This window comes from Dryas octopetala, chromosome 6 (assembly GCF_963921425.1).
Source record: "Dryas octopetala chromosome 6, drDryOcto1.1, whole genome shotgun sequence".
Taxonomy (NCBI): Eukaryota; Viridiplantae; Streptophyta; class Magnoliopsida; order Rosales; family Rosaceae; genus Dryas; species Dryas octopetala.
The window spans coordinates 4,420,991-4,433,656 of NC_141371.1; the positions used below are offsets into that span (position 1 = coordinate 4,420,991).

At 37.6% G+C, this 12,666-nt stretch overlaps 1 protein-coding gene across 1 annotated transcript; it reads right to left on the reverse strand.

The window, feature by feature from the left end:
* Window positions 1-8,430: 8,430 nt before the first annotated feature.
* Window positions 8,431-10,204, reverse strand: LOC147281355 (short-chain dehydrogenase reductase 2a-like). The gene is made up of 2 exons (XM_086246547.1): window positions 10,137-10,204; window positions 8,431-9,366 (listed from the first exon to the last, which is right to left on the reverse strand). The coding sequence occupies exons 1-2, from the start codon at window positions 10,202-10,204 to the stop codon at window positions 8,523-8,525; spliced, it is 912 nt and encodes a 303-aa protein (XP_086102673.1). The 3' UTR covers window positions 8,431-8,522.
* Window positions 10,205-12,666: the final 2,462 nt, after the last annotated feature.

A 12,666-nucleotide genomic window follows, 5' to 3' on the forward strand; every position in this document is an offset into this window, starting at 1 on the left:
AATCCATTAACGTTATAAAAAATTGGATTCATAACCAGAATATTCTTAATAAGAAAAGAGAGGTCATGAGATTGACATCTTCCTAAATTTCAGGTTGAAAGCAGAAGACATTGTTGATTCAACACCCCTTATAAGCATGGGATAGTCCGTTTACAAATTGACATATATATGATAGTAACTACATATATATATATATTTATACACATTATTTTCAAGTGTTTCATTCCAGGACGTACACTTTTTTTTTTTCCTTGTAATTTGTCTAATTGTCTTGAAAACAAATATTTCTTTTTCACTTGAAAGAAAACAAAACAGCATATGAGTATTCTTTTTATTTTCTGTGTTTAGGCATCATATTTACACGAAAAGATGGAGGGAGAATTTTGTCATTTAAGAAAAATAGTAAAAAATTTGACGGTGGCGGCTCAGGAGGTGCCAAGCTGTGCAACACTGAGTCCGACTGTTTTGACTCGATTATCTCGTCGTTTTTTAAGGAAACCACTAACCGGGGAAGGTAGTGCAGCTAGCCACGTGGTCCCTTTCGGCGTGCGCGTGGCATGAAATCTCCAAAACACCCTTATTTTTCTCCTTGATCAGACCGTTTGACCATTCAAATAATGGATTAAAGATTTTAATATCATACAATGTGTAATGCATGGATTTGCATATTTAAGTTTCTTAGAGTGGGGCCATATTTGGAATATTATACTATAAAGCTCTAATGATAGAGTATTGCACTCGTATTTAGAATTTTTTATGTATAGAAAACATGTATATTATATATCTAAAAGATTGTAATATAATTTTATAATATCATATTCGGAGAGCAGTCCTCTATTTCTTAATTCTCATATCAAACCTAGGTAGCCATAAAATAGGACAATTATATATATTTTTTTGAAAATAAAATATGACATTATTAAATGTTCGTACGACTAATCATCTCGGCATAACGACAAGTCACACAAGGCCTAACACCATGCTGTTTGGGCCTAGACCCAAAAGACTAAGCCCTTCCTGGGCTCCTAGCCCATGACCTCCTAGGCTCCGGCCTCATGGGCTCCGGCCTCTAAGGCTCCGGCCTCCCAAGCTCAAGCCTCCCGGGCCCCCGGCCCGTGTCAATTCACTCGGATCCTCGAGACCGGTGCCACGTGGCGCTCCTACAGTACAAATCACCACAAAGGACACGTGTCGTCACCGGATTGGTTGACACTCTTCCAAAGGTACTATAAAAGAGGTACCTTCTTGTCACAAAAGAAAAACTGAAATCATTATTATACTATTCACTCACTCTGCTCTCAGATCTCTCTGAACACTGACTTGAGCGTCGGAGGAGCTTTGGCCGGCACCACACCGGTGTCCTTCCCGCTCACTTTTGTGTGCTTGCGCAGGGTGCTTTGGATATCATTCTCTCTCATTACTCACCAGTCGGACCCAGCTACTCGTTCCTGCCCTACTTCGACGTGTCATCCACTCAGTGGTGGGTCAACGGGCCTACTTGGTTCGACTCGACGTTGACTGCTCTACCATTTTTGAGCATCAACATTAAAGATATTGAGTGAGTGACAGTACGTGGGCATGCATTTATGAAGACCAGTTGGATCCAGCCAATTGAACCCCTCGTGTACATGAGGATAGACGTTATTCTAATCCTTCAAGTCCGAGAGATCGAAGCCCACATAACCAAATTATTGAGTGTACAATGAATTGAAAGCTCAAAATTAGTCATATGGATGTGAACCATTGAACCAACCTTTAATTTTAATTGTCTTCTACTCCTAACCTCCTTCAATATTTATAGATTCTTGAATCTTGCTGTCTGCAGATCATCAGAATGTTTGCAAAGTCGATCGCTTCAATGAGATATGCATTAATTGTTTTTATCGTTTTTGTATCTCCTTCTCGTCCACTAAATTATTATTTTTCTTTATCAACAATAAAGATTTGAATTTAAAATCTCTTCTAACAAAGTACAAATAAAATATCACTAAACTAATAAATAATTAGTTACTAAATTATTGCTATTTCATCGGACATCACGTATCTTCTCGGTAGGAGGAGGTCCATTTTTCAAGCTTTAATTAAACCTGCAGCCCTTTAATTTGGCTTAAATTAGGCTAATTAGGCTAAGTTGGTCAAAGCATTGGCACTTTAAAACTTATCATCTTAAAAATGAACAGTTGGCCCAAATTTTGGTACATGGGATACCTAAATGTGCATCAAATTGCTCCAACTTAAAGTTGGTAATTTACTAATTTTTAGGCTTTGTCTTGGTTGAGTGATTATTAATTCATTAGCGTAATTTTTTATGGGTTTAATTAATTAAGTTTGTTTGTTGTCTCAATCATTAAGCCATGCACATTTGATACTATTGTCTTGTTGACTGCCATTATTCTCTACCATAAAAATAGAATCAGTAGTTCTATTTCTGTGTGGCAGAGAAGTCAGAAGAGTAGCAATTATTCATGGACCTACTGCCTACTGGCCTACCAGGCTGCCAAAATTATGTGGTGCTTCAGTGCTTCTTAGCTAGGATGGGCTTCTGAATTTTGTTAGGCTGGGACCTGTACTTCAAGAAACAATGCAAAGAGGAATGGATTAGAATTTGGGATCCAATGTGATGAATCTGTCAATCTGATGATAAGAGTGTGTTAGGTGACAAGTTACAATCCATTTAGTTGCAAAGTCACAAGGCTCATTTCAGGTTCATTTGATGACTGGTCAAATGGGTCAGCATGTATGCACTTGTCACCTTCACCAGTAGACCCTCCTTCAGTCCTCTTATGCAGATCAGATGGGCTGCTTTTGGTTGGCAATGACAAAGTTAGCTACTTGAATATGACAGCGAGATGAATGGCCCATTAAATGCTAGAACTAGTGGGCCCAATGATGTGAAAAAAAGAGGCCTTCAATGGTTTGGCTTGAGGCCCAGCAAACAAATAAAACTAGACAACAGAACAGGCCTTGCTCACTGGGGAGAAACTAAATTCTGTGTAGCCCAAGTCCAAGCCCAAGCCCAAGCCCAAGCCCAGACTCAGCTAAGCTATCAGCCTATCACTAACAGCAACAATATTCTAATTGTCTCTTTAAATGTGATCTAAGAGTTCTAAATTGCAACACCAAACTTCTTTCTAACCGGTTTATGCTACTGAAAATAGTACTAGCAAATCAGACAAGTGCATTGCAGGACTAGCATTGGGCCATATATAGTGGTTGAACCATCAAAAGCTGGCTCAATGAGCTTTTCCAGAATACATTACTATTCTCAATGAAGGTCAGAATAGTACTCTTCTTTAAAGTGGATTAGACTCCAAGCAAAAGCCCATATTTCCACACAGGATTGTACTGTGCAACGCAATGTCACGTCTAAAAGATGCAGGCATCTAAAAACCTTGCCTAATTCAAATGATCATCTCTGTAAGGTCACATTCTGATAAAAAGCATGCACCTATACAAACCATAACTTAACCATTCTGTGGAGTTCAGATGCCAGGTTTAATCTCTAGAAGAAGCAGAAGAAGTTAGATTTTATCTGTATATGGGAAAATACTATTTGATACACAATTCTTAAGATATATTAACACTAAACAAGTAGATACAAACATTCATCATCATCACCATTTAAATTAAGAGGATGAAACACATAGTTGAGGATGAACTAGCTAGAACATATGACCCTTTCCTAAGAATGGGGAATTACAATCTCACCCTCATCATCTTCTGTGGTTGGAAACATCAACCATTCATCTGGGAAAGGGGTCTGATGGTCATTCCCCTCAGCCAAAGGTACTACTGATGGCTCTTCTAGTTTACAACGACTACTACCCTGCAGCTTCTGACCAAACAACCAAGAACTATTACTCCCCAATGGGTACTTTGATTCCTCATTAGTACTATTGTTACCATCCAAGCTCTTTAGAAATGCTAGCCACCAAGAATATGAAGAGGCTTGGTTCTCTCCCCACTCAAATTCCAAGGCTTCCATAGTTGCTGCAGATGGGGCAGCAGCAGCAGCAGCCAACACTGAAGGTGCAGTTGTGGACCAAACAGGTCCAGGCAGAGGCATAGACTCCATCAATGAATAATATTGTGATGAACCAACAGCATTCACATTAACATTATTATTAGGTCTCTTAAAATCACAGTTGCCGCTGGCACCAAATATGTCTCTCTCTGCACCACAAGACCCTGATGATGTTGTTGTTGATGATGATGATGATGATGATGATCTATGGAGGTGCAGGGCATGAACAATCTGTCTCCTAGCTTCAGCAACATTAAAGGAACAGTGCTGTGAAGTGGTTCTTGGACGACACCTTCTTCTTCCTTGCTTTCCTGAGGAATTGCATTTCTCTGAACTCATATTTTTCATGGGGCTTGTATAGAATTGGTGAGTTACTTAGAGGATAGGCTTTGTGGGAACCATATAATGGGCTGAGAATTGAAGTACATACGGTAGGGGTTGAAACTTGAAAGTGATGAATAGTTAATGGGAAGGGGGTGAGACTTGAGAGGCATAATAAGTGGCGAAGTTTAGTGAAAAGAAAAGATGGGTCAGAACAGAAGCAATGACATGTATGCTGACACGTTGTGGATGGATTCGATTCAAAGGACACATCAAATTTAAGTTTTTGGAGGTCACTGTCTCTGTAAAGTCTACACCTCTCTCTTACTCTTTTTCTGCTAAGGCCTTTAAAGCCCAGGATTTTCCTCTGGACAAAACAGAGCTCCTCCACTTTGCTAGCTAGCTAGCTACATAGTACACTTACATACATGATACAGCTACAACAGTACAACCCCCTCTTTAATAAGTCAAAATTGCATTTACACAGTGACACAGTGTTCCTTTCCCATTATTTTCAAAGAAACAAAAAGAACCCCATTCCAAAAATGTTACAATATTGTATATAGGATATGATATATTGATCTAGTACAAAATTGAAGCACCGTACGTCCAACTAAATTCTTCTAACTACTTGGTCAGATGCATTCATGCATGGTTCAAAATGGGAAAGCAATGTAAGCTCACCAACAAAAGTATTATGTATGCTATCATCAAATCCGAATATGATTTTTGTTGATCTTTGGTGTTGATTATGTGTTTATATTCAAAACGAAAAATTGAGCAAGAGACACTAATTAAAAAGATCAATAAATGATAAAACATCATCTTATAAACCTTGAAATGCAATAGATTTCCCACAATCTATTTATCATTTTAGAAACTAGTGTTTGATTTCTCATATCAATATGTAGACCATCAACATGAGGAAGCTTGATTTTGTTAGCTTAAACATTTGAAACCCAAGTTCATCCCAAAACAGTCCATTGGGAATGTACTGAGCAAGTAGAGGCCCATGAATTCAGCAAAGTTCGATTTGACATTTGCTCTTTGGGGTCTTGTCCTGACTCCTCCCAACTCTCATAAATCATCAAATTTCTTCAACTTCATCAGATTTTCCCCATTTTTGGGTGTACATTGTGGCCGAAAAGCAAAAGCTACATAGGAGGGTGAAAGATATTGGACTGATGAATTAGTCCATCTGCAGCCCATTTAAGCCTTGGCAGTCGACCCTATTGGGCTTCAAACTGGCCCTGTCAGGCTCTCCTCAATCCAATAACCGATTTATTGTCCTCCATAATATCATACGCAAAAGCAAATCCACTCAATCTTACAAAAGTTCCACAACAAAAACTGTATGCATGTGCTAGTCATAAATAACAGTTTTAACTTTGGAGCTAGAGAAGAACTTGCATAGGTGATACCACACAGGTGGTATCCCGGGATACCTAAGTTTTTTTCTTGGAGCTAATATCCTTTTTTTAATTTTTTTGAGAAATGGAGCTAATATCCTTTTGACAGATATTCTCATGTTAATTTATATCAAACTGGATTAAATTAGAACTGATATAAGTAACTAGAAACTGATGTATATCTTTTCTGGATTCGATCATTGGGAGATTATATAATTAAATAAATAAGACTCTTGCGGTGGTCGGTTCAATTTTTAAAATTTGTACTATTTTAGCAAAGTACATATGTCCCTCCCAGCCTGCACCTTATTGATTAATCTGATTACAAATTTATATTGTAAAGGAAAGTTGTACAAATTGTTGACCATCTTGGGTATGAGACCATGGTAACTTCCACAATGAATAGGCACTCAATTTTTTTTTTGTAGAAAATGAAAAGGTACGTGGGAGCCCATTGTGTTTCATTTAGTCCTAGATAGTTCAACAATGGAAGAAGAGAGAAATTTACAACTCAGGGTGAGGTAATATTTGAACATTGACAGCTTCCAAGTCTAAAGCTGTGGGGATTCTGATTTCTGATCAATGTTGAATTCCAAAGTTTGATCGAGCTGTTCACAATGACCTTTCCACAATTTATTATTTTATTATTTCTGAAGGCATGGTAGTTGAGGGGCGAGAGAGAGAGAGAGAGATTTCTGAAATGGGTATATGTGCAGATCAGATGTAGTCTTTTTATAATGTGCACGTGGATTCCAACGAGTATCAAAGCTTAATTTGAGGTGGTGAATGAATCACAAGAATAGCTTTTGAGCCTTTGGTTTTAGGCTTTTAGTGGTAATGGGAATCGTTTACTTCTAATTAACAAAGTAATCTTGCTGTCAGCAGAGAAAGACATGAAATAATAACATTAGGGTCAGCATTTTCTTCATTAAACAAACATAAAATATCGAACTTTGAGAGCTTATACATACTTTGTCCAAATTTCCTGGCTGTCTTAAGCGTCTTTTTCCTCCTACTTGCTTTCCAAGAATCCATGGCTTTGAATTTTGATTTACGTGGGGTTCAAATTTATATGTATGGGTCAAATTTGCAGCTCTAATTTTTAGATGTCAAAACTCATGACCATGACAGCTTTGATACCACCATGCAATCGTCCCCATTAGGCTTTAGCTAGCCAATATATATTCTTCTCTCTTTTGAAAACTTGGTATTCAAATCTAAAAAAGTGATAGTGGATGGCTAGTGCTTACTGTATAAGCGAGTTCCATTAGCAGACCTACAATGAATGATATTTAATTTTTTGTTTAGGACTTTATTACGTTTGTTATGTTGAATTGTGTTGAATTGGACTATTGATCTTAAGGATTGTGTTGGATTGAAATATGCTCGATTAAGTGATATTCTATGTTTGGTACTGTGCCAAGCTAAGAAGTAAGATAATTAAAATAACATTATTCTATGTTTGGTGTATTTTAATTTTAAAATAATTAAACATATTAATCATTAATTTTTTTCAATTAATTAAGCATTGTAATTCTTGACATACTCGAGGCAAGTCTGATTTTTTTTAACAATTTAATAATGATAAATGGAGAAAAAAGATAAGAACAAAACTCGATCACCAAAAAAAACAAAAAGGAAATAAAGAAAGGAAAAAGAACCCAGCTGAAAAATTCAATAGATCAATCCCCAAAAAACCCAATAGATCAATTCAAGGCTACCAAATACTCAATACTCTAATCTTTGGAGTACAATTCAAATGGTCCAAACCATTTGGCTTGCCTCGTTAGAATAGATGAGTTCTTATTTTCTTTTCTTTCTTTCCTTTTCAAATTTTGTTTTTATGTCAATGATTGAATTGCTGCCTGCCAAGTTTTTAGTTGCCTTGTTCCGTGATTATCTTGCCCACTTAAATTAACCGTTGCTTGCATGATTAGATATTTTCTTTCCCTCATCAATCCCAAATATATAAACCCAGTACATCAATTCAAGCCAATCTGGTCCGCGGAGAAAGAGAGAGGTTGAGAGAAAAAAAGAGAGAGAAGAGAAAGGACTGTGCATGTTGGTCTCCTCCCATGGGTTCAACCGAGAAAGCTGAGATCACCACCTTGTAGAAGAACATCTAAGCCCTGTTTTTAGTAAAACCAGTGCTATGCAATCCCACTTAAAATAGTAATGGGTGATGCCAAACGTAGGATAAGCATGTTATTAACACAATCACTCATAATTTCGTGTAACAAACGTAGCTTAATTCACATAAAAGTTTGATTGCATGTATAACCTCTTCTTTTTTAAGGATAAAGGGAATTTAGACCATAAATGTCAGAGATAAATTACTTCACGAGGAGATTTAAGAATTTTATCTCCACAAAAATTTCTTAATTAACTACTGATTTATGTGCAACTCATTATGTATTAGGTAATGGCTAAATAATTATTATATATGCGCCAGCAACGACTGATGCTAATAGTTATACCCAAGTCGAAATAGGCATTATGATTGGATATATTATAGTTATGAAGCTTAAAAATGGCCGGCTGGTAGGCCATCTCATGATTATATACACAAAATTAAGTAAGAGATAACTACCAATTAAGTAATTAACCAAGTTTGGAAACAAAAAGCAAAAAACAAAATTTACACTTGAAATGTTGGGATGAATATTGAATTGAAAAATGAATCCTAGCTATTACAATTAAACCCAAACACAAACGGCAAACCTCTCAGTGGTCTCTATGTACAAACAACATGGAAAAAACTGAAACAGCTACAAACCAACACAATTTCTTGAGGTGGTAACTCCACCGTCCACCACCAAGTTATGACCACTAACATACTTTGACTCATCACTAGCAAGATAAAGAGCAGCCTCAGCTATGTCTTTGGCCCTCAGAGTCTCCCCTTTCAAATTCGCAAGCCCTCTCACAAACTCCTCCATTTTCTCCACTTGTTCCTCGCAAGGCCTCCCCAACCCCAAATCCATGCAATCCTCCTCATCCTCCTCATCCTCACCGCTCATCCGCCACGCGTTCACCAGCATCGACGTGGCAACCCCGAAAGGAGATATGCAATTCACTCGGATCCCATACCGGCCCAATTCACAGGCCGTGTTCTTCGTCAGCCCAACAATCGCGTGCTTCGAGGCCGTGTAAGCGTGCGGCCCAAGCCCACCAGCCACCCCTGCCACGCTGGCAGTGCTGATTATGCACCCGCCTCCTCCTCTCCGGACCATCACGCGCGCCGCGTGCTTGATCCCAAGCGCCGCCCCTCTCACGTTCACGCGCATCACGCGGTCGAACTCGCTTGCGTCGAAATCAACAATGCTCTTGCGTTTCGATTGGTTTCCGAGGATTCCGGCGTTGTTGAACATGATGTCCAGCTGGCCGTACCGGGAGATTGTCGAGTCGATTAAGTTCTCGATGTCGTCTTCGGAGCTCACGTCACAGCGGACGAAGGAGACTGCGGGGCCCAGTGAATTGGCGAGGGCTGTTCCCACTGCGTCCTCCACGTCAGCAACGACTACTTTCGCGCCGTGTCTTGCGAAAAGCCTCACTGTCGCTTCTCCAATGCCTCTGGCGCCGCCTGTCACTATAGCAACTTTTCCCTCCAATCTAAAAATGTATTTCAACCAATAACTGTTTAGTTGGTTTCACTATAAAATGTGAAAATATAGTAATATCGACAGAAATGAGAAAATGCTGTATTTCAGTTAATTACGGTCAACGGAAAAAAAAAAAAAAAAAATTTCGGACCATGTACAGTAAAGTTTTGCATTTTTGGCAATGTTCCCATGCAAATTAATATGAGTTTTGATTAAGAATGTTGTACATAAATGCATTTTGGGTATATATCTTCTTTCACCAAGAGGAAAATTAATCAATGAAATCTAGGCTCTATGGCCTGTACTAATTAAGTTGAAAAAGGTATAGAAGAAATACTGTACCAGAAACAAAAGGTATAGAAGAGTGATATGTGAAGGAGAAAGTACGTACCTTTTAGTAGGAGGAGGAGGAGGAGGAGGAGGAGGAGGAGGAGTAGTAGTAGTAGTGTTGTCCCTTCCCAATCCATGAATGCCATGAAGGGCTTTTTCAGGCATGACTTGGGCAGGCATGGTTGGTAAATGGTAACTATAGCAGGCTCTAATTAAACAAAATGCAGAGAGAGAGAGAGAGAGAGAGAGAGAGAGAGAGAGAGAGAGAGAGAGAGAGAGAGAGAGAGAGAGAGAGGCTAGTTAACAAGGATGTGCTGTTGAATGAGGAATGGAAGGATTTTATAGGCAGTAGAGAGTAGAGACACACATGACACATATGCATGCTGTAAGTGGGTTCCATGAGAGGGCTGTTTGTCTTATTTCAAGGTAGCTTTCTAATAAGCAATGTACCTAGCTTGTCCATCCTTGTACCTCTTCCTTGTCCTTGCTTTAATTTGGAATTTAATTAAGAATGGCATCGCAGCTGATCGGTCTGTATTAATTAAGAAAACATGTATCTCCAAAAGTTACAGCTAGCTAGCTACTAATTGTATATACACCCTACTTATCTAAGCTATTTGGCACTTTCTTTCTTTTTTAACCATTCTTTTTATAATCTTGATCTAGTCGTTTGATCTTGGAAGAAAAATTGTAATTTTGGTCTATATAGTTTAGGACCCAGTAACAATTAAAGACAAATCATATATATTTTTCGTCAATTACATTGACTAAATCCAAACGTGAAGCCCGTGTGCGGGGTTAAGGTTACAAAACAAACATAAATATTCTTTTTAATTTTTATTAATTTCAAGAACCCTGCGCAGCTGCGCTTATGTTTTTGTCTGGATTTGTCAATAGATTTTGAAATATTAGGTGAATTAACACTAGTCAAAATGTCAAACAACTAATAGTACTCGATCGTTAATTCGGTGAATGTGCACCTGTCTGCTGCTTTTTCTAAAAGTTGGGTGCGTAATCTTATTGATGAAAAGATCACATGCAGTGTATTCGATCAATCTCCATTCTGAATCCAAATTCTGGTCTTTACGATTGTTACATTTTTTGCCTTGTGAAACTGAAAGCGATCAAAGCAAGGCACAGTGGAACTAGTACTGTTGGCAGAGCTGCCAGAGCATTACCAATAGCTTCACACGTAGTCCCAGGTTCGAAGCAAAGGGTGGGCCCTCTGTTGGATTCGCTGTGTGCTGGCCTATGATTACTAGATTAATATGCATACCAAATACATACAAAAGATGATAAATTAAAGTTAAACACGTACAGAAGTGCAGAAGATTTCATGATTTAAGTAGAAAGATTAGATTCTAGCATACCCAATGACGGTTTAGTTTACATGAAAGACAGTAAATTAAAAATTAAAACGCAGAAGATTTCATGATTTAAGTAACAAGATTTAGATCTAGGTAGCAGAGTCAAGCCTCAAGCAAGCCAGCAGGCCACCAAATTAAGTGTAGTTTACATTTGAGTGTTCTAATTTCCAGACCATACAGACTGTACGTACGTACGTATTCTTGGGGTTTTAACTTTTGGCCCTTTAACAATATTAAAATGTCATGTATATCAATATATATATATATATATATATGCAACAAGCAATTGAGGCACTACTACTAGCAAGAAGTAGAATTCATTTGACAAAGGGAACCAATAAACTCAAATTTCGGACTTTGTGCCATTCTACTTGATCCTTTACGTCAAGCAAGTCCATGAATTAGAAATTAATGGGTTAACCAAACACACCCTAATTAAATACTATAATAATTTTGGCGAACGTACTTTGACTTGTTCCACAATTCACAGTCGTTTGAAAGTGGTAGTCACGATGTTTTAACAAGAGAAGATCGAGGCCTCAAGTTTATGACCAAAGACTTGAATTATATTCGACCAAAAAAAAAAAAAAAGACTTGAATTATATATACAAATTATTGTGGGGTATAAAATATAAAATATAAACTATAAAGCTGGCTGTACACAACTACTAAATAGGCCTAGCTTAGGAATTAAAAGCTAAACTCTAATTTACTATTACAGAGCAATTACAAAAGTGGCTATACCAACAATTCGATACTTGTAGTAGGTTGATCATTTTTCTGTCAAAGCTAATTAAAGTACGTTCTTGGTTGTATATATGTACATATAATCATAGTTGATTAAAGTATATAATAAACTAAGAAAGTATACTCATATAGTCATATATATCCTAATTAAAGAGCTAGTGTTCCGCCGGGTTCAATTTCAAGTCTGACCGATGGCTTCTATATATGCTAGCTAGTCAGTAGTCGCCGAAACATGTTGGATACTTGGATGCACATAAGATATTTGATCGATTCAAGACGATCTCATCAAGTCAAATTAAAAGTCAGAAATTTGAGTGTGGTTGGTACATTGATATTAGTGCTACAGGGATAATCATGCTAATGGCTCTATTAGTTAATTAAAATTATTACTAATTAATAATATATTCTCTGCTATCTTTATTACAAAGACATGCATTATATTAAAAACAATTTGTGGTAGAGATTGATCGAAGATGTGGCCTTTTATGTGTCTTCACGCACACAACACATTGCAGTGCAAAACTCTGAGGAGCCGTACTTGTGGATACAAAGCAAGAGATTAAAGCAACCCTAATTGAATTAATTGATGTATACTTATATTATTAATTAGGAAAACCCTCTCACTTCTCTTCTCAATTATAACTTAATCATGATTATGTCGTGGGTCGTCATTTTCAGAATTAATTTCAGGGACCCTTTTGTAGGCAACAAATCGAGCAAGATAAGATGCTATGGGCCATTGTACGTGTTGTTTAGTAGCAACTCTTCACCAAGTACAAATAGCCTTGATTTCTTATTTGTGTGTTCTTTTGGGCCGGCCCTTGGTGAATTGACTGTATTTGTATATATAAGACCAAGTTCAGTGA